The sequence below is a fragment of the Suillus discolor genome (assembly GCF_016758755.1).
Source record: "Suillus discolor strain FC423 chromosome Unknown F5147scaffold_94, whole genome shotgun sequence".
Classification (NCBI taxonomy): domain Eukaryota; kingdom Fungi; phylum Basidiomycota; class Agaricomycetes; order Boletales; family Suillaceae; genus Suillus; species Suillus discolor.
Genome location: NW_024541341.1, coordinates 96,446 through 123,537, shown reverse-complemented (window position 1 = coordinate 123,537; position 27,092 = coordinate 96,446). Strand labels below are relative to the sequence as shown.

Below are 27,092 nucleotides of genomic sequence, written 5' to 3'. Positions count from 1 at the left end.
GGCGCTGTCACAGGTGACAGTGTGTGGCTGGATGTTTAAACTCCGCCACCTCCCATTATATAATGACTCGTTATCTAGGCGTTTCCTTACAATTGCTCTCACAAACCACTCCTACAAACTCCTGTACACTCTATAGTCCATCTCCTTCGCGTGAGTTTTTGACCGTTCTAATCTCCTGTATATACGAGACTGACATTGAGCCACAGAATGCAGATTTTTGTGAAGACGCTCACTGGCAAGACCATCACTCTTGAGGTCGAATCCTCTGATACCATCGATAACGTCAAGGCCAAGATCCAAGACAAGGAGGGGTATGTATATGTCCCGGTCAACGCCACTTATAACTGATGGTTGTGTCTACAGTATTCCACCTGACCAGCAGCGTCTCATTTTTGCTGGCAAGCAGCTTGAGGATGGTCGAACTCTCTCCGACTACAACATTCAGAAGGAGTCTACCCTTCACTTGGTCCTGCGTCTCCGTGGAGGCATGCAGATCTTCGTCAAGACCCTCACGGGAAAGACGATCACGTTGGAGGTGGAGTCTTCTGACACCATCGACAATGTGAAGGCGAAGATCCAGGATAAGGAGGGCATCCCCCCTGACCAACAACGCCTCATTTTCGCCGGCAAGCAGCTTGAAGACGGACGTACTCTTTCCGACTACAACATCCAGAAGGAGTCCACCCTTCACCTCGTTCTCCGTCTACGTGGCGGTATGCAGATCTTCGTCAAGACCCTCACGGGCAAGACCATCACGCTGGAGGTGGAGTCCTCTGACACCATTGACAACGTCAAGGCGAAGATTCAAGACAAGGAGGGTATCCCTCCCGATCAGCAGCGCCTCATTTTCGCAGGCAAGCAGCTCGAAGACGGTCGCACTCTTTCCGACTACAACATTCAGAAGGAGTCTACCCTCCATCTCGTTCTCCGTCTTCGTGGTGGTATGCAGATCTTCGTCAAGACCCTCACGGGTAAGACGATCACATTAGAGGTGGAGTCATCAGACACCATCGACAATGTCAAGGCGAAGATTCAGGACAAGGAGGGTATCCCACCGGACCAGCAGCGTCTGATCTTTGCTGGCAAGCAGTTGGAAGACGGTCGCACCTTGTCGGATTACAACATTCAGAAGGAGAGCACCCTTCACCTTGTGCTCCGTCTTCGTGGTGGTCTTTAGTATCGGGTAGTTTCGCATACCTATCGTTTATTTCACATCACCGTAGCATCCTGCTGTAGTACCAACCCATCATTATTGCATCGTACTGTGAACTTTGATGAACTTCCTCTATGATATCTCAAGGGACATTTCGACTGAGCTAATCAGACTACATGAACCAGGTAGCGTGTGCATCGTAGTTGTATCACAACTTCAGAGGATGGTGAACAGCCAAATCGATTGAATCTCAGATCGCACTGAATGTCATCAAACTGTTTGCAATGAACACCTACTAAGTACTGTTGTCACCTCTGCCTTCTCTGTCCTTCCCTCTATCCTTTCCCCGCTCCCTACCCTCGTCCTTCTCCTTCTTCCCCTTTCCACTCTTGTCCTTGGCTGCTCTAAAGCACATAAATTCAATCCCAGTCGCACGCCGGCTCTCCGCCAACGTCCTCTTCACACTGTCCAGATTCCCCTGCAAATTCTCATCTCCCGGCCGTCGTGCATACGCCTGCGAGATCTTGTTATACAACTCAGAGAGCGTCTTCGCGGCTGATGGAGACACGTAGCGAGCAAGCGTTTGGTGCATGAACTCGATCTCTAGCGTAGCCTGTAGATATTATCTTAGCGATAATGTAATATGTAAGGAAGGAGAATGTAGCTTACGCGAAGCATACCGCCCATGCCGAACCGCTTGACTTGTTTGAATGAGAGCAATGCATCTTGAGCGACGTTCTCCACAAGCGCGTACATCCCACGTTCGAGTAGATTCTCCGCGACGCGACTAATTTGCGCGTGAATCTCGACAAGGCCCATCAAGGCCTTGTACATATATGGTCGTATTTCTTGCAGTGAATGTCAGAGTAGGTAGCAACAAGTGAAGTGGACAGGCTCACCCGTAGGTTGTGGCGTCTCGTACCAATCCATGTCTTTGTCGAGAATGCCCTCTTGCAAGATGACTGCGACGGCGGCAGCCTTGGGTTTGATATACCCATCAAAAAGAGTCTTGTCAAGCGCAGTCACTGCTTTCACTAATGTCTACGTCACAATGTGAGCATGGAAGGCCACGCAAGTAGGAGAATTAGAACAATACCTTTTTATCATCCTCGACTGATATGCTGAGCGCATTCTCCAGTTGAGATAACATACTGGGTATCAATGATCCTGATAAATGTGAGAAATTGGATATCACGAGGAGCAGCCTCGTGTTCTTAACACATGACTGTATCAGGGGCCAGAATTACGGAGCACACAAAACTACGCACCGAGTCGCGCAGATCAATCAGCTCCTGCTTCCCTTCTCCCTCGGGTATTCCCGCTGCCACGATGCTGCCCACACCTGGTGGTGCTTCCTCCGTGACGAGCACAAGAAACCCATCCAGAACCGCGTATATTGCGTCCAAAAATGCCTTCGTGATTTTCGATATGAATGCTGGTGGCACGATGTTCTGTTGCGTTGCCCGCAACATGCCTGATCCACTGTCTGTCGAGATACCACCCGCGATTTTGAATGCTGACGTTGCAAGGTGGCGCATGAACGATTCAAGATTAGCGAGGTAGAGCGTTGTGAAAGGAACGGAAACATCAGGAGTGAATGATTCGAGCGCATACATGTAGTTTGCGTCTGGGATAGTTGGTCAATAGATACACAAGGGATAGTAGAACGTTGTTAGTAACGCATACCTCGCAACCAAGATTTCACTAGGATATCTTCAAAACGCCAGCGCACGCTCTCCACTAGCCCTTTCACCAGACCGCCTTCTCCAAGTTCCAATGCGCCAATCTCTGTGACGCAATCCTGTACTTCACTAAGGATCTTGGTCAGCCAGTGAGCCGTCGTTAGCGAATTTGAATGAGACGGAAGATGCTCGGGAGAATTGGGGGTAGGAGAGTTTGATAGGATGTCAGAAAGAATAAAAAATTCCGAGAGGAAGTTGATATAGAGCTTGATGATATCTAGTGCCATTTGCCTGCATTGCGAGGCACTGCGCCTCGATGACGATGGCTGGAAGAAAGAGTAGACGTCAGAAAAGTGATATGACCGCACAAATGACACGAACTCGTTTGAACTTCCCCTCCGAGAAGCTCCTTGCGATTTTCCAGAAGTTGGGCAACGAAGAGACCATAACCTCGGAGACGTTTTTTACCATGTCCCAGATAACCTGCCACACTTCATGACCACCTGCTTGCGCTAAGTACGACAGGGATGAAAATGAATAATAACTTGATAGAGTGGATATGATAGCGCACCAATTACGGCTTCGGGAGCTTTGCTCTCCAGCGCTACGATACATACTTGGAGTTGCGCACCAAGGATCTGTCTGAGCGCATTCGGAGACGACAGTTCAGGTGTCGTGCGAGACTTTGTGGCTATAATGTATGTCAGTATGAAAAGTACTCAACAACACGAGAAGAACGTGCCATCGATGTTTGAAACACCAGTCCTGTAGGCAGTACTCATCCTGTCCATGATGCGCTTATGCTGACTATCAAAGTAAGTCCATATCGGGTCTTCAGGCACATTCAGTTCCAGGAGAATCCTGGACAGTCTGGTTGAGAGCGAAACATACAACAATAACGAGTAAACGTACTCAATCCCTCTTTCCATTTCCTCGACGCTCCTTCCTTGTTCTTGCAACCGTGCCAAAAGTAGCGCCTTCATCTCTCCCATCACCTTTTCAACGTTCGCCCATACCTTGTCTAATATTCTCTTCTGTTGTGCCGTAGAGCCTGCGTTGGCACCTGCCTCGACGGGGAGAAGCTGCCCAGGGCGAGAGTCGAGGAGAAATTTCCCCTTGTTATACTGACGCAATGCAGCTTCATACCTTCCAGCCTCGATGGATTCCACGAGAAATCCTGGGAGACTGAAGAAGAACTTGGAGCGCTCAAAAACCCCGAGTGTAGTGCGCAACTTTTGAGTTTTCGCGCCGTTCTCGAGGATAGGAAGGAAGACTTGATTGGCCTTCACAGCTGAGCCTGTGTCGGAGAGTATGAAAAATAGGACTGAAAGGAATGGACTGGAACCAACGTTTTAAGTAGTCTACAAGCGGTTTGCTAGCAAATTCTGCCTTGTCGCTCAGTAATCCTTCACGCATCTCCGCATATAACGCTACGAACATGCACTAGTTACTTTGCAGCACGCGCAGACAAATGATACATAACGCACCATCAGTAGAAGCCTTGACGGCAACGAACCGATCGAAGTTATCCTCGACAAGGACACGGACAGCTTCTGAACGGGCATCAATGGATGATTGGAGGTGGTTAATGCCTGCTGCAAGATCTTGGTATGTTGCGTTTGGGTGTACAGCAGATAGAAAGGCTTTAGGATCAAATGATTTAGACGATATCAGCACAGACATCTCTGGAAGCACATGAACGACCGAAATCCTAGCTGAAGTCAGACTCAATCACGCACTCGATTCCGCATCCAAACTCGTCAGACTGTGAACGTTGTTAGCATCGAGTGTGAGGCTTAAACGATGACACATACTCAATGACGCCGCCAAGACCCAAGGGGTCACCGTCTCCATCGTTGGATTGGGAAGTGAGGAGGTCAGAAAGAGGATCTTCGAGGTCATGATCTACATCTTCCCATTTACTATACAATGGTTATTCGTACATTCAGACAGTGGATTTGTCACGTACGTCGGGTTCTGGGATGATAACTTATAGGCCTGGAGGATGGAGGCTTCGTCGGTCGTGAAGTTAATCTTACCCATCAGGATTCAGAACGAGTCGGAATAAAGAAGAGGTCTTTATTTCGGCAGCTCCACCGGAATGGTACACAAGCAGTACTAATACCGAAGATCAGCTAGTAGTACTTGCTCTGTTACACTAGGCGGGCGGATGGTAAGTTACAGACCACTTATGATACACTGCTTGACGGTCCTTGTGTTGCACGTGACTCATAATAACACTGCAGCTTATGTGAGCGTAGATGGCCAAATTTCAGTCACAATCCAGGCACTTGAAGTACAGCAACTTTTTCCAAACCCTCCAAGACCACAGTACTGAGCCCCACTGGTTGAAGTAAGTCTACTCATGGCCTCCCTGTCACTCAAAGAGTCTTTATTGCGGAAACTGGTCACGTTCATGAAACACCTCAAACTCTTGAAGTTATCGGTGATCGTTCTGTGCCGCATTCACCGACATGTCATCATATTCCTCCGTCGACTACTGCACGGGATTTCGTACAACCATGATAGTCATTTACAAAGACAAAGACCCAACGTTGATAGAATTATGGGAGCTACTCAGCCTGCTGTTGGGACACAAGACCAGATCTCAGTGACAACACTTGCTGTACGCCCTCCCGAGAGGGAGGATGAACCCTTTCAAAATTGTGTTGGGAGTCCTTTGGCATTTCCATTACCTCATGTGCCAATGGATCACCTACCCTATTCTGCTCAGACATCTTCGGCAGTACCTAATGTCCGTCAACCAGGAGCGATTACTCTTCGCCCAATCGTTGCATCGCAAATCGGTAGGTATGAAAGGAATATCACTCAGTATGCCCTTTTCGTAATCGCGTTTCTTGAATGTATTTCTAACACTAACGGTAGAAGTAAAGATTTCCGTGTGTTCGAAGTTAGCCCAGGGCCGAACAATTTTACAGAGTGAGGAAAACTGCGGTTGAATAATGAAATTCATCACCACATTTCTGCAGATCATCAATGAGAGTTGCCGACTGGTTACAGCTCACTCACCCTGAGGGCGCTCGCTTCTTCTTTAACTCGCATCAGGTGCGCAAGAATCATTAAATGGCTCAGACCACTCATCATGTGACGCCACAGAGAGTCTTCACCGATCAGAATATTTTGGAGAATGACCTTGGACTTGATATTCTGGCTGCAGCCGAGCAAGCGAATCGAATGGCAGCAGAGAGTGGCAATGTTTGCGCCACAATGGAGCTTGCTATCGAAAAGATTTCCGAAGGCGTCTTTGGATACTATTTTGTAAATCATGAAGCACGGATTATCTTCTGGCCTGAGGTTGTCAGATCCAGAGAACTTATGATCCACGTACGAGGTGTCTCGGACAAGAATCACATCAGTGAGCGTGTAATTAACTTATCGAGATGATTTAGCGATTTGATCTATTCAAACCCTAGGATATGCATTAGAGGCGCAATACTGGTACGTTCATCAACGTATGGTGAGTAATTACCTACCCTCTATCGAAAAAATAGTGATCAAACTTATCCAAGCGGGTTTTGATTGTATTACTCTTAACTCATCTGCGCTTATATGCTGCAGGAAACATTGTACCCTGTTCCCAAACATGCGTGCTCTTCCTAGACAGGCAGTGAATTGTTTGCGAGATATCATTGCTTATGCTCATGCTGGTATGGTGCTCTATGCAACCTTTTGGCTACGTAATGAGTTCTCTGGCAGAATCAATCACATCTCAAACATCACTTTCTCCCTTCGACTTGGATGAGCTATCAAACATACTCAGCGTTGTTGATCAAGTGAAAGGTCAGCCTATCAGTAGTATTATCTTCGGGATCCGTCTTGATCAGAAGCAGATAACATCGAAAAAGTCAACGAACACTCTGTCTGTATCGTCGGTATGAGATTCAAATCTAGTCTTCGTCGAATATTCATATACTTGTCTCAAACCACAGCTCGATACTTGGATATGTTCTGTGGGTGGCTTATATCTACATTCTTCTCCCAAATAACGCCGCTCCGAAATAGTTCGGGCCAAATTTGTCAATTTCTGTGGGCAGCTTGGTGCTCGTCTTGATGCTGATCGATCGTTATATGATAGTAACAGCAAGAAGCCCGACCCCATCTTCATTCGTATTTTGAACGTTGTTCTGTTCAACTCTCCAGCGATTCACAGCGAATCCCTCCACAATATCTGGGTGGACAGTACCGTGGTCAAACCTAGGTGGAAGAAGTTCATCAGCCAATTAAATAGCGAGTGGAACAGTTTCACTGTGTTTGTAAGTATGTCGTTGGTCTTTGAATTTACAGACCTGCTCATGATGGCAGTCAACTGTGATGCTCGCTGTGGATGTCAGTTTCCTCACAGTTCCTGGAGTAGATAATCCCTCCATTCAGACAAAACCAGCTGTGACGATTGTCATTTACCTGTCCACACTTTGTGCAATGGGCTCGCTCGTGATTTCTCTTATCCTAGCGGGTCAGGTCAGCGACAATAGACGAAGCTCGGCTGACAGTGTGGTGCGTCGCTAGCTGTAGTCCCAATGCCCTATCTCATGGCTCACACCGACACAGGCAAAATTCATTTTCTCAATGTCCCAATCACTCCTTGGCATCGAGAGTCTCGCCTTGATGCTCAGCTTGCCATTTGCTCTCCTTATCTGGGGGTAAGTTGTTCCAAAGTTTGCGATATGCGCAATATTGACGAGGAATGTTGCAGGATGATTTTCTTTGCAATCGCACTCTCGATACTGATCTTCTATACTACCGATATCATTGCATTGACCGTTGTTATTCCCATATGGGCGGTTGTTCTTCTCCTCTCGACATGGCCGGTCTTAGCAGCTAATGATTTACACGTCTCGGTTGTTGTTAGGCGAGCCATCAAGCACTGGAAAGATATCATGGGACATATGGTCGTTATACGAAGGCAATGATTGAGTTTCTTTCATTCGATCTGCGGATGGGATCCTTGACTTTAACACGTAGTTCACTTTCACTTGTACTATTAATAGTAGTACTGTCCTTGTACTCACGCTGGTCTCTCACCATGTCAGAGTTACAGCTTACACATAATCGTTCTCGAACACTAGGTTAGCTTATGACTGTTTGCAGTGACAGTGCATGAGCCTATAAATCTAGTGCTTGACCATGATGCGGCTGCAGGATTGAGTATCCCGCCCGGATGTAGCCGACGTGAATTAGCGCCAGTGCGCTAGTATGTAATCCTGTACCTAATCATTTACTCAACGACATGCACAACCAGCACACCATCATACTGGACAATTTTTTATTCGTGGGTTGTGTTTGCCCATTCTATCTGGCGATACAGAGATTTCTCGGCTGCGTTAGGTGTGTTTGACAGGGTAAGTTTGGGTGTGGATGGAACACATTGATAATCTTGCTATTTTGCGAGTCAATCGTTTCTAGGCTACTATCCCTTTGTGTATGGAGGCAACCGTCGGAAGCTTGAGCGTGACACTCAGCCACATGCGCAGAGCTAGCAACCTCATCTGACAGGTGTGTACATGTGACATTTTGAAAAATAGCAACCGGCACCTACAAAGGCCTAGATCAGAGTGTATCTGTACACAAAGGGAGCATACTCTTTGTATTCATATGTTGCTAGATCCACATCGGCTATTGTGATAGATGCCTTGTCCCTAACAAAGAGTCCGAGTTTTGCGCGCGTAGTCGTGGCATATGGTATCGCAGGAACTAATTAGTGGCAAAACACCTCCGTAATCGATTTCAACATTATGGGAGGAGCGGGTCATCGCATTAATATTCAATATTCAATGCCAGTCTTAAGATAATCTTATCCTGGCACCAATCCAAGACGTGTGTCGCGCCGTTCGTTGGATCGTACTCCTACCCCTTCCTATCGTTCTTCTCACTTACTAGTTTGAAAAAAAGTCATCTAGTTTTTGTGTTCGGCTTCCATCATGTTCATCTTTTGGCTGAGGCACATTGTCAAGACAGCCGCATTTCGATCGTACAGTCTCCTCTCTGTACTCCTGCGACTGATCCGACACTGTCAATCTATCCTGAATGGGAAGGAGGAAGACTTTCGTGAACGGCCTGGCGGTTTAACATTGAGCTCTCGACCAGGGACAAACTTGAACCAACCCGACTCCGAGCCTGCGCCTCCTGTGAGCCTTGCAGTGCCGTTGCTCAAGGCACCTCTACAAAGTCTACACACCCAAGGGTCCCAACCTCAAATGGACATTCAGGATCGTCAGATGCCAACTCCTGGGCTTCATGGAGGGTCGAACGATGCAGCTTTTAACATGGACTTTCCGCCGAACTCTTCTGCGCCATCGAGGCTAAGTTCTGCGTCCGAAGCCGGCATCCTCGAAGTGGGTATCGCCACGCCGCCACCTCTGGTGGCGCCAGGCCAGACCTTTGATATCACTCTCACTCCCATTACACCCTATCAGGTCAAACGATATCGGAGGGATGTGCGAGTGTACGCAGATTTTATTTCAAGTTAGTTGACGAAGTTCTGATTCCTACTTGCAGTAAAAATGAGTATGAGCTATTTTTGATCGAAAAAGGACCTTTGGATTGTTCAGAGTAAGCACGCCGGTGAGAGGATCAGCGACGAGATTGAAATGGACTTGCAGGGAGCTTGCTCCGGTAGCGGAATGGGACCCACTCACCCAACCAGAAGGGGCTTTGATCTTCTATCAGCCATATAAAGTGTGTCTACTGCCCACTACCAGTACACGGATTTACTCAATTAAACACCAGAGAGTTTTCACTGATGTTGATGTTCGAGATCCTGAAACCATGGTCAAAATTAACAAAGCTGTCGAGAAGGCGTACCAAGAAGCGCGCAATGCAAGCATCCCCTTGGATCCGTTGGTCGAGCTAGGGTTAGAGCTTATGGTGGAGAATGACGAAGAAACATGGGGCTACTACTTTGTTGACCACAAAAGACGTGTCATTTTCTGGTTCGAAGACAACAGATCTCATTCCCTCATGAATTTTGTTCGAGGCGTAGAGCGAAAAAGTCATATCAGTAAGTTCTTTCCGTTGGATTCTTTCCATTCAAACTTCTGTAATCGTGTCTCCCCCAGAGTATGCACTAGAATCACAGTACTGGTTCGTATGACCTCAAGTACGCATATTCTCTCACTTAACCGAAGCCAACAAACTTACTTTGCAACAGCTCTTTTGCGTGCTTCGCGTAATTTAGATACCATGATGTTGGCAGGACACACATCGAGTTATTTCCAAACAGACGCTTCCTTCCGGATGACATTGTCGTGGAACTCAAAGAGCTCATTATGTTCGCTCAGGCAGGTAAGTAAAGACTAATCAGTATTTTATGCCCTGAAGAAATGACTCGTGATAGACAGTATCACTTCTCAAACATCCCTAGTACGTTTTACTTCGGACCAGATCCCAAGTATTCTCAGCCTCGTTGATCTTATTACAAGTGAGTCGATCGCTATTGTGGGGTCGTCGTTGATTGTCTTTTCAGAGAGTGTTAACAAGAAGAAGCGCGAGCATTCCGTGTGGATCACCGGTAAGTCCAATCATGCACAGTTGTTTGATTGTTTCTGATATGTTTACCGATCTCAGCTCGATTTATGAAAGATCTCTGTGAGCTTCAGCTAGTGGTCCGCTATCCATATTTGCTGATTACTTTGCTAGGCAAAACAAAGTTTGAAAATTTCTGCGGACAACCAAGCGCCCGACTTATTGTAGACCAATCATTATACGAAAAATCTAACACCTCGCAAAGCATGTTTTTTTGTGCCCTGAATGTTATTTTCTTTGGATCCCCTGATGCTCAGAGCAGGGCCTTCCACAAGATATTGGTCGATCGAAAAATCATTGATGTGCGGTGGAAGCAGTACATGGACAAGCTGAACAGCGACTGGAATGGATATACAATATTTGTGAGTTGTACCTATGCATCATGTTGTTCTCGTAGTTACTGACTATCTCAGTCTACTGTGATGCTTGCTGTTGATATCAGCTTTCTGACAGTCCCATCCGTCCAGACTCAAACGCTTGCGACCCTTCTATCTTACATGTCTACCCTCTGCACCATGGGCTCGTTAGTGGTTACACTATTATTGGTTGCACGAGTTAATAAAAGACTACGAGGCTCTAATACAGCCGTGGTATGTTGATCTTTCTATTGTTTATCCTATATTATTTACGCCCTCAGGCTTCTTTCCTAATAGAACTGGCGGATCCCACACTCGACATCGAAAACTTTCCGCTTATGCTTAGTCTACCGTTCGGATTTCTTGTTTGGGGGTGCGTTTCGGTTACATTACATGGGCGGACGGCTCATTGTTCGACAGAATAGCATTCTTTGCTGCAGCACTGTCTGTCGTGATTTTCAACAACACTTCTGTGACTGTCGTCATGATTGCGGTTCCGATGTGGGTATCCATAGTCACTCTAGCGGTATGGCCCATAGTGGCTGCAAATCGTATGCACATCACGTCCGTCTGCATGCGGCTTTACATGTGGTACTGGAACACAAGCCAGTTCATTATCTACCTGTGGCACCAGCTTTACACGTGGTGCTGGATCACAGGACAGCACACCTCTCGCCTGTGGAACAGGGTCATAGAACAAGTGTCACCTACGGCTACTACCCCCTCTCATGTCTAATTTGTATGGTCTGTGATTGCAGAGGAGTTTCTGTAGCACGTGCAACTTTATAGCGATTTATGCCATACCCTTTTCCTCTCGAATATCTATACACAGGATGTAATGTAAATATCAGCTCCGGGTTTATTGCTCCGTCTCTTCTGCCGGTCTCGTGGCAGTATTTAAGAAGCACGACTGAAAGCTAAAATCACGAGGCTCATCCCGGGTCGCCGGAGGTATCCGGCCGGGGACTGCCGCCTTGTGTAGAATTGAGTGTGCTTGCAATGTTTCTGAATTATGGATCATGAATGACAGCGTTTACCTTGCCGCAGAGGGCCGGGTGATCTGTACTTGCAGATCACCCTCGAGTCTTGACATGGACATACCATGTCATCGGTATGACTGCTTGCAGTGACAGTGCCAGGTGAGGATGAGCCTATAACTTATCCAGGCTAGTATCCTGCCCGGATGTAGCCGACGATAATTGGCGCCAGTGCGCTGCATCTACTAGTACTAATTACTCGACGACATGAACAACCACCACATCATACTAGGTCGTCTGTGCACTTAGTGGCTACTATTATCCCTTCCAGACTATCTATCCTCAACACTTCATCCTCTCTCGCCCGCCAGCAGACAAAGGTATAGCTTTTGCATTCAGTCCAGGTTTACCTCCGTCGTCATGCGGGAAGGATACATTCGCATGTTCATCTCCTGGTTGAGGGTCATTATCAAAACAACTGCATTTCGATCGTACAGGAGTCTCCTCTCTATTCTTCTGCGACTGATCCGACACTGTCAATCTGTCGTGAATGGAAAGGAAGGGGAATTTCGTGAGCGGCCCGGTTTGGCATCGAGCTCTCAGCCAGTGGCCAACCAACCCGAGCTGACGCCTTCTGTGAGCCTTGCAGTGCCCTTACTTGAGGCACCTCTGCAAACCAAAGAATTCCAATCTGGAATGGACGTTCATATGCCAATTCCAGAGCCCTACGAAGGGACAAATATTAATGTCACAGCTCATGATACACAATCTCCTGGGAGCTCTGCTGTGCCGTTTCCACCAATGTCTATGCCCGAGCCCAGTATCCCCGTGACTGTCGCCATGTCACCGCCTCCTACGACGCCAGGACAGAACGTTGATATCTTTCTAACTCCCATTGTACCTGAACCACAGGTCAGACGATATGAAAGGCATATTCCCATGTACGCAAATTATACTATGTCGAGTGAGTTGCTGTTTTAATCCATACTCACAGAAATAGTGAGTACAAGCCATTTGAGGTTAAGAAAGGTCCTTTGGACTGTTCAGAGTAAGCATGCCGGTGAGAGAGCCCGGGATGAGATTAAAATGTCCCCGCAGGGAGTTTGCTGCAGTAGAAGGATGGGAGCCGCTCACGCACCCCGAAGGGGCATTATTCTTCTATCAGCCATATAAAGTGTGTCCACCGCCTGCTCCCAGTACATGACTTTACTCAAGACACACACCAGAGAGTTTTCACTGATGCCAATGTTCGAGATTCTGAAACTGCTGTCAAAATAAACAAAGCTATTGAGACGGCGTACGAAGGCGCGCAAAAGGCAGGCATCTCCTTGGATTCTTCCGTCGAGCTCGCATTGGAGCTCTTTGTGGAGGGGGACAAAGAGTTTTTGGGCTACTACTTTGTCGACCACGAAAGACGTGTCATTTTCTGGTTCGAAGACTACAAATGCTTTGAACTTGTGAATAATGTTCGAGGTGTAGAGCGCAAAAGCCACATCAGTAAGTTCTTTCCACGGGAGGCTTTCGTTTGGAGCTCCTGTAATTGTGTCGTTCCCAGAGTATGCATTAGATTCACAGTATTGGTTCGTGTGGCCTTCAGATGTACGCATGTTCCATCGCTCGACAAAAGTACATGGACTCACCCTTTGTTACAGCGATACTTTCTACTTCCCAGGATTTACAATACCGTGACGTTGGCAGGAGACATGTTGAGCTATTTCCAAACAAACGCGTCCTTCCTGAAGATATTATCATAACGCTCAAAGAAATTGTCATGCATGCTCATGCAGGTGAGTAAAGATCAATAAGTGTTTCACATCGTATACAAATTGAAGTTGTAATAGAAAACATCACTTCTGAAACGTGCCTAGCACCTTTTGCCCCAAGTGAGGTTGCAAGTATGCTTGGCCTTGTGGATCATCTCAAGGGTGAATCATTCCCTGATGCAGGAGAGTTGTTGTTGATCGTCTTTTTAGGCAGTACTAACAAGGAGCGTGAACACTCCGTGTGGATTGCTGGTAAGTCTGATCATGGAATTGTCAGTTGATTACTCCTGATACGTTTACTGATTTCAGCTCGATTTATGAGGCTTTTCTGTGAGTTTCGCCCAGTAGTCCGTGATCTCCGTTTCCTAATTACTTTACTAGGCAACGCGAAGTTTGTGAATTTCTGTGGACAACCAGGTGCCCGACTTGACGTAGATCAATCATTATATGGAGAACATGACACCCGTTCGAAAAAACTCATTCTTCGTATCATGAATGTTATTCTGTTTGGATCCCCAGTTGCTCAAAGCAAGGCAATTCACAGGATATGGGTCGATGAAACCATCGTTCAACCACGATGGAAGGGTTTTATTGATAGGCTCACCACCGAATGGAATGGATATACAATATTTGTAAGTTGTGCTTTCGTTTCAAATTGTCATGCAATAAATGACCGTCTCAGTCTACTGTGATGCTCGCTGTCAACATTAGTTTTCTCGCGGTCCCAACTATCGCGCCTCAAACAGCCGCGATCGTTTTAACATATCTGTCTTCCCTCTGCGCCATGGGCTCTTTAGTGGTCTCGCTGATCTTGGCTGGACAAGTTAATGACAGCCGGCGAGGCTCCGCTGCAGACGTGGTAAGTTTTTTGTTTGATCGCATTACCTACATCAATTATGTCCACAGGCCTCTTTTATGGTAGGAATGTCGGAGTCTATGCTGGGCCTCGAAAGCCTTGCCCTGATGCTCAGCCTGCCGTTTGCACTTCTGATTTGGGGGTCAGTTTCTAAGTTATATTCCACGTACTAGTGGCTCATCCTTTTACAGAATGACGTTCTTTGCTGGAGCATTGTCCACCCTAATCTTTCGCACTTCTGGTATTGTCGCCATTTCAATCGCATCTCCAGTTTGGGTCGCCGTATTCGTCCTGGCGACGTGGCCTGTACTTGCCGCCAATAACATTCACATTTCTCAGCTGAGGTTCTGGATCATAGAACATGTTTTACCTCAGGCTGCGGGACCCATCATAATCTCTCATCGCTAATCTGTGTTATCTTATTGCAGGGGACTTTCTGTGGCGCGACACGCATATGGTTAGTACATGGTGTTTCACAAGTTGATTTATATGATACACGTTTCCTCCTGAATAGCCCTACATGGAACTTACTAGCTCTAGATCTTTCCTAGTGCAAGGCTTGTCTAGATCTCTTTTCTGCAAAAATGTACGACGATAGCCTCCCCGCCTTCTTAGGTACTAGTATGTCCAGTTCTGTTATGATAACATTATCAATTTGTAGGCGTTGAGGCTTGGCGACGACCAATTAGGTGGTGTAATTTTGTATACTAGTCCTTACATGTATCATTTCCTTGCCGCAAGTACGTTACAGGATACTAGCACTCAACACACTGGCATGCACTCACTTTTAGTTCCGCTTGAGTTCCGCAATCACGATAGATAGTGACAAGCGCGTTCTCTATATATGGTATCGCAGGAATTAGTGGCAAAACACCTCCGTAATTGACCCCAACATTATGTGAGGATCCAGCGCTAGCGGGTTATCACAGTGTCAATGTAAAGACAATCTTGGCGCTCAGAGCGATTCCGGCGTTAATCCGAGACGTGTGTCGTGCCGTTCATTGGATCGTACACTCATCCTCCTACCCTTCCCATCGTTCTTCTTACTTACTAGTTTGAAACAAAGTCATCTAGTTTTAGTGCCCAGCTCTATTCGCTTCCATCATGTTCATCTTTTGGCTGAGGCACATTGTCAAGACAGCCGCATTTCGATCGTACAGTCTCCTCTCCGTACTCCTGCGACTGATCCGACACTGTCAATCCATCCTGAATGGGAAGGAAGAAGATTTCCGTGAATGGCCTGGCGGTTTAGCATTGAGCTCTCAGCCTGGGACCAACTTGAACCAACCCGACTCCGAGCCTGCGCCTCCTGTGAGCCTTGCAGTGCCGTTGCTCGAGGCACCTCTACAGAGTCTACACAACCAAGGATCCCAACCTCAAATGGACACTCAGCATCTTCAGATCATTCCTGGGCTTCATGGAGGGTCGAATGATGCAGCTTTGAACACAGACTTTCCTTCGAACTCTTCTGCTCCATTGGTGTCAGACTCTGTACTCGAACTCAGCATCCCCAAAAACAATATTCAAGTCACTATGCCATCGCCTCTTGCAGCGCAAGGCCAAACCTTTGACATCACTCTAATTCCCATTATACCCCGCCAGATCAATCGATACTGGAGAAATGTGCGAGCGTACGCAAATTATATTTTGAGCGAGTTTTGTTTCTAATCCATACTCACAGTAAAAATGAGTTCAAGGCGTTCTTGGTTCAAAAAGGTCCTCTGGACTGTTCAGAGTAAGCATGATGGTAAGAAAGTCAGGGACGAGATTGAAAATGAACTCGTAGAGAGCTTGATCCGATAGCGGGATGGGAGCCACTCACGCAACCAGAAGGGGCTTTGATCTTCTATCACCCATATAAAGTGCGTCTACCTCCCGTTCCTATGCGGCCTTACTTAAATCGCACACTAGAGAGTTTTCACTGATGCCAATGCTCGAGATCCTGAAACTGCTGTCAAATTAGCCACAGCTGTTGAAAAGGCGTACAAGGAAGCGTGCAATGCAGACATCTTTTTGCAGCCATCTGTCGAGCTCGCGTTGGAGTTCATGATGCAGGATGGCAAAGAAATAATGGGCTACTACTTTGTTGACCACAAAAGACGCGTTATTTTCTGGTTCGAAGACCACACATCATATCCCCTTATGGAAGGCGTTCGAGGTGTAGAGCGCAAGAGCCACATCAGTAAGTTCTCTCGTGGAATACTTCCATTTCGAGCTTCTGTGCTCACGTCGTTCCTAGAGTATGCACTAGAAACACAGTATTGGTTCGTATGACCTCTAGAAGTACGCACATCACCTCATTTGATCAACGTCAATGACCTCACTTTGCAACAGCCCTTCTTGCCTCATAATTTGGATACCATGATATTGACAGGACACACATTGAACTATTCCCAAACAAACGCTCCCTTCCGGAAGATGTCGCCATGGAACTCAAAGAACTTGTCATGTATACTCAGGCAGGTGAGTAAATATTAATAAGTGTTTCATGCCCTACAAGATTAACTTGCGATAGACGGTATCACTTCTGCAACACCCCTAACACTTTTTACCTCGGATAAGATTGCAAGTATGCTCAGCCTTGTAGATCTTCTTAAGGGTGAATCATTTACCGATGAGGGGGGTCGCTACTGATCGTCTTTTTAGACAGTACTAACAAGGAGTGTGAGCACTCTGTATGGATCGCTGGTAAGTCCAATCATGGACGGTCGGTTGATTGCTTTTGATAAGTTTAATGATGTCAGCTCGATTTATGAAAAATCTCTGTGATTCGGCTAGTAGTCTGCTATCTACATTTCCTGATTACTTTGCTAGGCAGCACAAAGTTCATGAATTTCTGTGGACAGCCAAGCGCCAGACTTGACGTAGACCAATCGTTATACGGAGAATCTGACGCCTCCAAAAACATGCTTTTTCGTGCGATGAACGTTATTTTATTTGGATCCCCTGATGCACAGAGCAGGGCCTTCCACAGGATATTGGTCGATCAAAAAATCGTTGATGTGCGGTGGAAGCAGTATATAGACAAGCTAAATAGCGACTGGAACGGATATACCATATTTGTGAGTTGTACTTTTACTTCATGTTGTTATCATAGTCAATGACCATCTCAGTCTACTGTGATGCTTGCTGTTGATATCAGCTTTCTCGCAGTCCCATCTATCGAGACTCAAACGCCTGCGACCCTCCTATCTTACATGTCTACTCTCTGCGTCATGGGCTCGTTAATAGTCACACTATTATTGGTTGGACATGTTAATAAGAGTCTACGAGGCTCCATCACGGACGGGGTGTGTTCATATCTCCTTGTTGATCCGATAATCTTTACGCCCTCAGGTTTCTTTCCTAACAGGAATGGCGGGTTCCGTGCTTGGCTTGGAAAGCTTTCCCTTCATGCTCAGTCTACCGTTCGGCCTTCTGATATGGGGGTAGGTTTCCTGTCACATTCTACATCAGCGGCTCATTGTTCGACAGAATAGTATTCTTTGCTGCAGCATTGTCTGTTGTAATTTTCCGCACTTCTGGTATTGCCATCATCTCGATCGCGTATCCGACATGGGTCGTCATAGTCATCCTAGCCATGTGGTGTGTACTGGCTGCAAATCGTATTCACGCTGGGTCCCTCCTGCGACGGTGGCTTCGCATCCGGTACAGGAACACGAGCCAATTCATTGTTTACCTGTGGAACAGGATCATAGAACAAATGCCACCTACGGCCAGTACCCCATCTCATGTCTAACTTGTATGGTCTATGATTGCGAAGGAGTTCCTGTAGCGCGTGCAGCTTTATAGCATTTTGGTCCATTTATGCCATAGTTACCCTTTTCCTCTCGAACATCTATATACAGGATGTAATGTAAATATCAGCTCCGGGTTTATTGTTCTGTCTCTTCTGCCGGTCTCGTGGCAGTATTTAAGAAGCACGACTGAAGCAGTGTAAAGCTAAAATCACGAGGCTCATCCCGGGTCACCGGAAGTGTATATCCGGCCGGGGACTACCACCTTATGTAGAAAGTGTCTCTGAACTATGGATGACAGCGTTTACCTTGTCGCAGACCGGGTGATCTGCACTTGCAGATCGCCGGAGTCTTGACATGGACGTACTATGATATCGATTCATTGTCATGGCTCACGTGGAACTCATGTATGATTTTCGGAGAGTATGTTAACATTGATTTTGCCAATCGAGACTGACGTAGGTGATTGCAGGTTGGCAGTACCATAGTAGAATGTCGTCGATCCAACCATCAAGAGATCAAGTGAATCACATACTGACGTATGCTCATGACATAGATGGTCACGGTGACGTTTACGGTGGTGGAGTTTGGGCGGGGTAGCATCACGGGCAGTGCGATCCGTAGAAGTAAAGTGAATTCATGCAACGGGCCTTGTCAGAAAGTTCGTGTGAGTCAAACGTTACTGAATTTCATGAAAGGTGACACTTTTTCATTGAGAGGAAAGCTGTCACAGTCATACATATCGATGCATCATGCAGGACACATGACGACGTTGGGAACGAGACTCGGTCATTGGCAATCACAGGATATGAATTGGCATTGCTGGCTGGGGATATATTCCCAGCGGGTCCGATGCTGTGCAATTGTGAGGACCCTGGGAACCGTAACTCAGTCTTCAGAATCATAAACTATCTGGCATGATCCGGATGAGACTGACCGAATCGAAAGGTGGACCCAGTGAAACATGATCACTCGTTAACGTTAGACAATCTATAATCAGGACAATTAATTGCGCTAGCCTCGCTGATAGAAACATTAAAATACATACTCGGATATAAATGTGCTGTGGCACGTCTGATTGGGCAGGTCGATACCAAGTAGCTCACTGGTTCAGAGCGAAATCGTACGATTTAATTATTTTACGTAGTCTCGTTATCGATCAAAAGCGTTGTAACTTTGAACGTTGAAGAAGCGTCATTCGTTCGCTTCGGTTGGCTACCGAAGATAGACGAGTCCGATGAAGGCCCAGGGACGGGAGATTAGCAAGGGGGATTACAAAGGATGACGTTGTTGTTACGGTGTCCAGCCGCGGACTGGAATAGATTCTGGCAGAGTCTGGCCAGGAATCAACAAGACATGGCTTGACCACTACCTAAAAAAGAGCACCACGACAGGCGTGGTGATCTGCTCTGAAGACGTACGAGACCATGAGAGCGAAAAAAAAGCAAACATGCACGGAAACATTGCGTTCATGCAGAGAAAACTGCCAGGGACATTGAGTCGTGTGCCCTGGCGAAGAACGAAAGATCTGCCCAAGCAAGCATATATATATAATTCTAAAGATGCTTCAAGTTGAGCGGATGTAATGCGGAAGGATACTCGACGGACGTTGGCTATGTTGGGAAGCCTCCTATGAAGGGCTGTTGTGTGTATTTGTCAGAGTGATAATATCTGATAAATTCCGCAAGAACAATGCAGGAACCTGAAAATTTGCTGGTTGATATCAAGATAAGTTGTTCGGCTGGGGAGATGCGGAGGAGAACTCTGGTGATAAGTATGGGCGCGTGCGCGCGTATGTCACGGAATGGCTATACACGTTCAGTCTTATCCAAAATTTAAAACACGTACGATGTCTTATCGACTCAAAGACGCATCCAATTCAGATTGTGTATCTAGGTTCGAGTACGTCAAAGTGGAATCAATCATATACGTGCACCTACATTCCGAAATGCATGGCTTGTCTCTGTTTGAGACAGCAGGCACATAATTTGTTGCTGCAAATGGGTGCTTGAGCTACTGCCACTGTGCATCATGCATCGGTTTGGATACAAAAGCATCACTTCCGAATCTTCAAATCACCGCGTTGGGACGACCAAAATGGAAAAGACCCCGAGGGATGACGCGCTGGCTCTGACTTTGTATTAATTGAATAAGGTCGACTGCTGTTATTGGTCCTGATGGTGTGGACTCTAACGTTGGCAACGACTATACCGGAGGGTTGGAACTGGCTCTATGGGGAAACTTGAAGACCGGACCTTGGGGGTGATACACTTTGTATATTCTAATAACGTTCACAAGGCCAATACTAGTATGGTGTTATCATCGAGCGCGCAATAACTAGGTTGTTCCTCTATTAGATTTGGACCCGAGTCTGTCGCGAGCTCGGGTCCAAGCTAAACCGGAGTATAGACCAGTGCAGGGACGAAAGAGAACCGAACCGACTTGGGTGGTGACTGGGGTCTTTGTATTCCATAATTAGCCGATTACATGCACTGTAAATAAAAAGTGAGAATTGACCGTCGTACCATTCCCTGTCCCAGTCCTTTCACAAGGCCTCTCATTCTATTGAGACTGGCTAAACGAAGCGCCGCCATCACACTAGGCAGTCCATTCCGACACTTGCTCATCGCGATATTTTGCACGAGCGTGTCGTCCTTCACAGTGAGTACAACCTGCTCCCGTAACAGTGACACTGCTTAGGCTTGCTTCACTTCGTATCCAATTATTGACCAACTTCTGGTTCTTTTCACTAGCTTCTGACGCGCCAACATCTGTCCCATCCATCCCACTTTTTTCACTGTCTCTAGGTGGACACAATGCGATCCATTCTTCAGCCTTTGGCTGGACGCACCGTGTTTGCACCAATTGAAACAATAGTCTTCTTCGCCATCGTCGGAACTCTCGCATACTTCCAGGTCCTTTCAGCAATCAAACACTCTTCATTCTTCGCTCCATCCGTTCCTTCAACACTCCGTCCAGCCCATGCATTACTGCGTGATGGCGAGTGGGTTGGCGTCGATGAAGACTGGTACTTGAAACGCGTCAAAACAGCTGACTCACGTCCATTGGAATTACAACAATTAATATTTTCATTAGATTCCGCTCAGTCTTCAGCTACAGTCAGTGTTTGTCCAATTTGTTTGTGTCGTCATGATTCTGACACGTTCATTGCCAGGTCACTGCAGACTCTGCACCTGTCGACCTCGTATCCTTATCCCAATCTATTGATAATATTACGCACCATATAGTTCACGGCCTCTCTACCCCATTAGGCGAGACATACACGTCGCTTTGCTATTATCCAGTGACCGGTGAATCGTCATTACCCGCCTCATGTTTCACCACCGCATCCCTCCAAACCTCGCGGTCGAAGACAGTCACGTTGTCTTTTGCTGCTGGCGCTAGCGATGCATTTGTTGACGCGCTGAACCATCAACCCGGTTTCACAGCTGATGAATTTGGAGTCAGATACCAAATAGAGACCCACGTCACGGAGACCATCGGAGAAATGAAAGGTGGTAAATGGATGGCCTATGCTGCACGAGCTCTTATTGTGCGGTTCTGGGAGCTTACCAAGGTCAGTAGTCCGAAGCCTATTATGTCATTCTTGTCATGCTCACCTGCAATCTAGAAAGCGGATTCACTGGACATCTTGCTCGTTCTCATTGGCTATATACTCATGCACGCATCATTCATTCGCCTGTTCTTCTCAGCTCGCGCACTTGGTTCCAACTTGAAGCTCAGCCTTGCAATCTTGTCGTCATCCATCCTTGCATTCATGCTCGCTCTCCCCATCTCGCATTGCCTCGAGATTCCTTTGGATCCCATCAGCCTCACTGAAGCTCTACCTTTCTTTGTGTGCACGGTTGGTTTCGACAAGCCTCTCCGTCTTGCAGCTGCAGTGTTCAACCATCCTCATCTGTTGTCTCCGGTTAAAGAGGGCAGGTGGCGTGGCCAGATGAAACCTGCTGGCGAAGTAGTTATGGAAGCCATCGAAAACAGCGGTAATGCCATCTTACGTGATTACGCGCTTGAGATCGCGGTCCTCTCCATGGGAGCGAAGAGTAAAGTTGGTGGTCTGAAGGAGTTCTGTGCGCTTGCGGCACTGACACTGACGTTGGATTGTGTTTTGTTTGGCACCTTCTATGCCGCGATGTTGGCAATTATGGTCGAGGTTAGTGATCATACGGTTTCCTTTTTTGGATCAACTGGGTTAGGGTCAACATGGCTCTTTCTCTGATTGTTCTCCAGAACAACGCTCATGGTGCCTGATTGTTTTAGGTTCGGAGGATCAAAGCTGCTCGTGATATGACAAGATCTCGGAGCTCGCATAATCTTAGTGAACGCAAGCCAAGTGCGCTCGTCCGTTCACCTCCTCAAGTCCAGGACGCCAGTCTTAGGCGTCAGCTATCAGAATCCCTATTGGGTGTCAAGGGTTCTATGCTCAGACAGAAAAACGGCCCACCGCCAGAAGTTAAGGAAGAGAATCCTCTCGCACGTCTCAAACTTCTTCTCGTACGTCACTGCCGCACCTGACCTCCTTTCCTGTCACATTGATGTCCAAATGAATAGATCGTATCCTTCCTAACTGTGCACATTCTCAACTTCGCAACCACGCTCACTCCTGCAACCATTTCGAGGTACCAGACTCAGACCTTGATTGACTCTGCAAGAACCGAGTATTCGGTGTCACACAGAGTTGACATCACCTCTCCTGCCATTACCAGTGTCCTCGCCAACCTTGCTGCTATCGACACCACTCTTCAAGTAGAAGTCGAAGGTGAAGTTAACGTGTCTGCACCTACCGATCTGCTTGTCAAGATCGCGCCGCCCCTGTACATCCGCGTCACGCCACCAGGTCCAGTTCGTCCTCGCGCACTATTCAGATCTACCGAGGCGATCGAGAACTTCATGACTGGTTGGACAACACTCGTGGGCGACCCCATTCTATCAAAATGGATCGTCCTTGTCCTCGCTGTCAGCGTGGCACTCAATGGTTACCTTCTCAAGGGCATTGCTGAGGGTGCCATGCGTGGACTGCAGCCCAACAATGTGCGCTTTAGGTCGGTCGTTGCCGAGAAACGCGAGAAGGATGATGAGGAAATAGTAACCCCTGGAGTTAGAGCTCCTGGTGGACGCAGACGGTCATCCTTCGTAGTTGGTGATTCGAAGCCGCCCTCGCCGAGTTCTTCAGATTCCGAGAAGCCTATCTTTCGTCCGGTTGCTATCCGCCCTATGCGAGTCCTTGCACCCATTGCAATTCCCGCTACCGCTGGTGTGTCTGCACAGATACTTGACATGAAGCTCCGCGCACAAGCGGCACCTGCACCAAGAGAGGTCCAGCCAATTCAATTCCCCATTCGGTCGTTGGAGCAGTGCATCGAGGTGTTTGAGAATGGACCTCGTCCTGTGTCAGCGGCTCTTGCGACGCTCAATGACGAAGAGGTTGTCATGCTTGCACAGAACGGGAAGATTGCGGCATATGCTTTGGAGAAAGTGCTTGGTGATCTTGAGCGGGCTGTTACCATTCGTCGTGCATTGATCTGTAAGTCTGTCTTCATATTTCAGGGATATTGATGCTCATTCGATACCTAGCTCGTGCCACTGACACCAAATCGCTTGAGTACTCGGATATCCCCATGCACAACTACGATTACTCTCGTGTCGTTGGAGCGTGCTGTGAGAACGTTGTCGGTTACATCCCTATTCCTCTTGGTGTAGCTGGCCCCCTCAACATCGATGGCGAGCTCGTCCACATTCCCATGGCTACTGCTGAAGGCACACTTGTTGCGTCTACTTCGCGTGGTTGTAAGGCCCTGAATGCAGGCGGAGGTGTCACAACCGTCCTTACCAACGACGCCATGACGCGAGGACCTGCAATCGACTTCCCTTCCATCATCATGGCTGCAGAAGCTAAGGCATGGATTGACTCGGAAGAAGGCTTTGAGATCATTCGTGAGGCATTCGAGTCGACGTCGCGTTTCGCCAAGCTTCAGCGCCTCAAGACTGCAATGGCTGGCCGTACGCTGTTCGTTCGATTTGCAACACGCACTGGTGACGCTATGGGCATGAACATGATTTCCAAGGGTACGGAGAAGGCGCTTGAGGTCGTGCAAAAGCATTTCCCGGAGATGATCACGCTTGCTCTGTCGGGCAACTACTGCACAGACAAGAAGCCTGCTGCCATCAATTGGATTGAGGGACGCGGAAAGAGTGTGGTAGCTGAGGCCGTTATTCCTGGCAAGGTTGTCAAGAGCGTGTTGAAAACCACGGTTGAGGCGCTCTGCAATCTTAACACAAAGAAGAACTTGGTTGGAAGTGCTATGGCGGGCTCGATTGGTGGCTTCAATGCACATGCTGCAAATATCCTGACTGCGGTTTTCTTGGCTACTGGTCAGGACCCTGCGCAGAACGTGGAGAGCTCGAATTGCATGACCCTCATGGAACCGTAAGTCGCAATTGTTATCAGCTGACGATGCTTGATACTGATGACTGTCTGTAGAACGAACGACGGCGAAGATCTCCTTATGACTGTCTCAATGCCCTCGATTGAGGTTGGCACTGTTGGTGGAGGCACTGTTCTTGGTCCTCAGGGCTCCGTCCTCGAGATGCTCGGAATCAAGGGCGCACACCCCACCACTCCCGGCCACAATGCGCAGCGCCTTGCTTGTATTATTGCTGCTTCCGTCATGGCCGGTGAACTCTCGCTCCTGAGTGCTCTCGCCGCCGGTCATCTCGTCCGTGCGCATCTTGTCCACAACCGCTCCCAAGCCAACACCCCAACGTCGTCACGGCCCGTTACCCCTGGACTCATCGCCAGCGACATCGTTTGGGAGCAGAAGACCGCCGAGAAAAGTCTCGGACCGCGTTCTGATTCTGTCCTCACGCATTCATTATCGACGACATCATTACCCCCGTACACAGCTAACCCGGAGACTGAGAAGCCATCTCAGTAGTCTACTGACAGACTGGCTGCGACCTGACGCTTAGCATTTTTCTTTCTTTTAGACTGTCATACTCATTTATATACATCAATATTTTTTCCAATTGCCTTTGCTCAGCATTTAGACGGAAAATAGCTATAGGATCTTTATCTTTGTATATTTGTAGCTAGTTGGCTTATACTACGTAGCAAGCTTGTTGACCGCCTGTATGTTGTGCGCTCAATGCATACCTCACGATTGACTATTGCGGTGTGCGTCTTAGTAAAAACGTGGAAGTCAACGTGGTTTTTATTATGACTTTACAAAATGATAACATAATTTTACACGACACCATTTACATAAATCAATATAAATCTGACTCGCAGATGTAATACATATTACAATATTCTTCGCCACTTTTCCACAACCAACATAAGGCTGTGTATTATCTTCTTCATTGTCCTGTTCATGACTTTACCCAGTTTCGAACGTTCCTGCGGGAAACCAAGTCCTTGACAACATTTGCGTGATTGAGATTATTGAGTTCACGCAAACTAATCACGCCCCAGCATCTAGTTAGGGGGCCCCTGCATGTATCCGGGGTACATGTAGCCCGCATTCAACCCATTGCCAGCGTTCGCGAGCCCGCCATAGCCGTTCTGGGGATATGTCGGGCCATAGAAGTATCCTACCGATGGGTGATATTGGTAGGAATAAGCTGGGGCGGGGGGCTGCCACGGATTGGGGGCCGGCCTCGCGGGCCCGCCGTAAAAGGCCCCCAACATGTTATTGAAGTTGTTTTGCTGAGGGGGCTGTGGCTGTGGCTGGGGCTGAGCCTGGAACTGAAACTGAAGCTGCGGCAGGAGCTGGGGCTGGGGCTGAGGCTGAGGCTGAGGCTGGGGCTGAAGCTGCGGCTGCGGCTGCGGCTGCGGCTGGGATGCAGTCGATGCGGTCATGTGTGATGCGGATGCGGCAACAGTATGACCGCCGCCGCGTGCGGCGCGAGAAAGAGGGAGGTGCCCATGCTCTATCTTGCGGTGGCGAGTCAGTGCGGCAGGGTTGTGGGTCTTATAGCCACAACCGTGCGGACATCTGTAACGCTGTTCACCGGTGCTAAAATTGTTGTTGTTAATTAGGTGGAATGGTCGTCAGTTATGAAGGAGTACTCACTGCCTGTCGGAATGGATTTCGAAGCTGGGTTTGGACAAAGTCGCAAAGTCACAGCCGGGAACACGACATATGTGGGCACTGACAGTGAACGAATGTCAGTGGATCGTATACCATACAAGATAATCACGGACTTGGGTGAATGTGCGGCCTCATGTTTCTTGAGGTCATTATATTTAGTAAAGGTTTTGTTACAGTCAGTTTGAGCAGAGCAAACATAGGTCTACACGTTCCAAATTCAGTTTTAGTGCATGACGTATGGTCGGGGTTAGGTTCACCTTTATGACAGCCATTTTGAAATGACTGATTGTGGAGGAATATAAGCGAGGGGTATAAGTTGATTTTGTCTGAGGTGAATGCGGAATATCCTTGAGGGTGATGATGCTGGGTAGGCATTTGTATTGATATTTATACGGATTCCTGGAGGTGCAAGTGGCATTGTAGACAGACACTTTGAATTGTGGACAGACGCTCGTTGTGGACCGATGTGTGATTGTGGATCTCATTAACCGTACATTTGCGGAAGCAACTAGTGGTCATGAGCCACTGTCATTATTGATGTGGCGGAGCGTGAATGCATTGTCCACTATTTCGTTCCGCGCATTGATACAAAGGAATTTGACACAGCAAGCATGAGTGGGTAGACGCTCGCATTGACACGTTGAAGTGGATCAGAGACTTACCGATAGGCTTCAACTAGCTTTCACCCGTACCACATTCCGGGTTCTGATGGATTGGCATATGTCACAACAATTGTGCTCCATCTTGATCATCGACATCCCTGCTAGGACCATCTAAGAATCATTGGCAGTCTACAGCAGTTGTGGTCCCTACCTTTGTTGACTTCGACACCTCCTGTTGCTTTTGCAGCTCGAAATTACATTGTAGAAGCTGATCTCAAGTTCAGCTGCTCATTCCTGGTCATCATTCATGGTA

General features: G+C 47.6%; 8 protein-coding genes across 8 annotated transcripts; 6 read left to right on the top strand and 2 right to left on the bottom strand.

The window, feature by feature from the left end:
* Positions 1-207: 207 nt before the first annotated feature.
* On the top strand, positions 208-1,177 carry F5147DRAFT_779892 (polyubiquitin; the record flags this gene model as incomplete). Its single annotated transcript, XM_041442374.1, has 2 exons — positions 208-311; positions 364-1,177. 2 exons carry the CDS (start codon positions 208-210, stop codon positions 1,175-1,177), a joined length of 918 nt encoding a protein of 305 aa, XP_041286672.1.
* A 135-nt stretch (positions 1,178-1,312) lies between these two features.
* F5147DRAFT_437478 (exocyst complex component Sec5-domain-containing protein) lies at positions 1,313-5,035 on the bottom strand. The gene is made up of 15 exons (XM_041429859.1): positions 4,805-5,035; positions 4,650-4,757; positions 4,575-4,600; positions 4,323-4,520; positions 4,185-4,265; positions 3,748-4,132; positions 3,578-3,696; positions 3,407-3,526; positions 3,217-3,347; positions 2,840-3,161; positions 2,422-2,780; positions 2,250-2,366; positions 2,053-2,194; positions 1,823-2,001; positions 1,313-1,766 (listed from the first exon to the last, which is right to left on the bottom strand). The coding sequence occupies exons 1-15, from the start codon at positions 4,876-4,878 to the stop codon at positions 1,449-1,451; spliced, it is 2,679 nt and encodes an 892-aa protein (XP_041286671.1). The 5' UTR covers positions 4,879-5,035; the 3' UTR covers positions 1,313-1,448.
* Positions 5,036-5,125: 90 nt separating this feature from the next.
* F5147DRAFT_437409 (uncharacterized protein) lies at positions 5,126-8,046 on the top strand. Its single transcript, XM_041429858.1, has 13 exons — positions 5,126-5,667; positions 5,722-5,775; positions 5,826-5,901; positions 5,953-6,211; positions 6,270-6,294; positions 6,415-6,503; positions 6,553-6,636; positions 6,687-6,728; positions 6,786-6,806; positions 6,859-7,109; positions 7,159-7,350; positions 7,405-7,496; positions 7,550-8,046. Exons 1-13 carry the CDS (start codon positions 5,201-5,203, stop codon positions 7,764-7,766), a joined length of 1,869 nt encoding a protein of 622 aa, XP_041286670.1. The 5' UTR covers positions 5,126-5,200; the 3' UTR covers positions 7,767-8,046.
* Positions 8,047-8,646: 600 nt separating this feature from the next.
* On the top strand, positions 8,647-11,601 carry F5147DRAFT_840739 (uncharacterized protein). The gene is made up of 12 exons (XM_041444321.1): positions 8,647-9,298; positions 9,352-9,405; positions 9,456-9,531; positions 9,583-9,853; positions 9,912-9,936; positions 10,049-10,137; positions 10,190-10,363; positions 10,420-10,440; positions 10,492-10,739; positions 10,791-10,967; positions 11,015-11,106; positions 11,154-11,601. Exons 1-12 carry the CDS (start codon positions 8,775-8,777, stop codon positions 11,467-11,469), a joined length of 2,067 nt encoding a protein of 688 aa, XP_041286669.1. The 5' UTR covers positions 8,647-8,774; the 3' UTR covers positions 11,470-11,601.
* Positions 11,602-12,130: 529 nt separating this feature from the next.
* On the top strand, positions 12,131-14,737 carry F5147DRAFT_779888 (uncharacterized protein; the record flags this gene model as incomplete). Its single annotated transcript, XM_041442373.1, has 12 exons — positions 12,131-12,651; positions 12,705-12,758; positions 12,809-12,884; positions 12,937-13,207; positions 13,266-13,309; positions 13,383-13,497; positions 13,552-13,725; positions 13,783-13,803; positions 13,855-14,105; positions 14,156-14,332; positions 14,380-14,471; positions 14,521-14,737. The coding sequence occupies 12 exons, from the start codon at positions 12,131-12,133 to the stop codon at positions 14,735-14,737; spliced, it is 2,013 nt and encodes a 670-aa protein (XP_041286668.1).
* A 479-nt stretch (positions 14,738-15,216) lies between these two features.
* F5147DRAFT_619830 (uncharacterized protein) lies at positions 15,217-18,210 on the top strand. The gene is made up of 13 exons (XM_041432599.1): positions 15,217-15,960; positions 16,011-16,064; positions 16,116-16,191; positions 16,241-16,511; positions 16,569-16,593; positions 16,704-16,792; positions 16,845-16,928; positions 16,976-17,017; positions 17,074-17,094; positions 17,144-17,391; positions 17,443-17,619; positions 17,666-17,757; positions 17,804-18,210. The coding sequence occupies exons 1-13, from the start codon at positions 15,434-15,436 to the stop codon at positions 18,066-18,068; spliced, it is 1,971 nt and encodes a 656-aa protein (XP_041286667.1). The 5' UTR covers positions 15,217-15,433; the 3' UTR covers positions 18,069-18,210.
* Positions 18,211-20,592: 2,382 nt separating this feature from the next.
* F5147DRAFT_723003 (hydroxymethylglutaryl-coenzyme A reductase-domain-containing protein) lies at positions 20,593-25,258 on the top strand. The gene is made up of 7 exons (XM_041438954.1): positions 20,593-21,185; positions 21,242-21,643; positions 21,698-22,240; positions 22,348-22,581; positions 22,639-23,611; positions 23,662-24,514; positions 24,569-25,258. The coding sequence occupies exons 1-7, from the start codon at positions 20,883-20,885 to the stop codon at positions 25,020-25,022; spliced, it is 3,762 nt and encodes a 1,253-aa protein (XP_041286666.1). The 5' UTR covers positions 20,593-20,882; the 3' UTR covers positions 25,023-25,258.
* Positions 25,259-25,268: 10 nt separating this feature from the next.
* Positions 25,269-26,773, bottom strand: F5147DRAFT_437260 (uncharacterized protein). The gene is made up of 4 exons (XM_041429857.1): positions 26,435-26,773; positions 26,291-26,379; positions 26,160-26,237; positions 25,269-26,102 (listed from the first exon to the last, which is right to left on the bottom strand). The coding sequence occupies exons 1-4, from the start codon at positions 26,660-26,662 to the stop codon at positions 25,562-25,564; spliced, it is 936 nt and encodes a 311-aa protein (XP_041286665.1). The 5' UTR covers positions 26,663-26,773; the 3' UTR covers positions 25,269-25,561.
* Between the last annotated feature and the right edge of the window lie 319 nt (positions 26,774-27,092).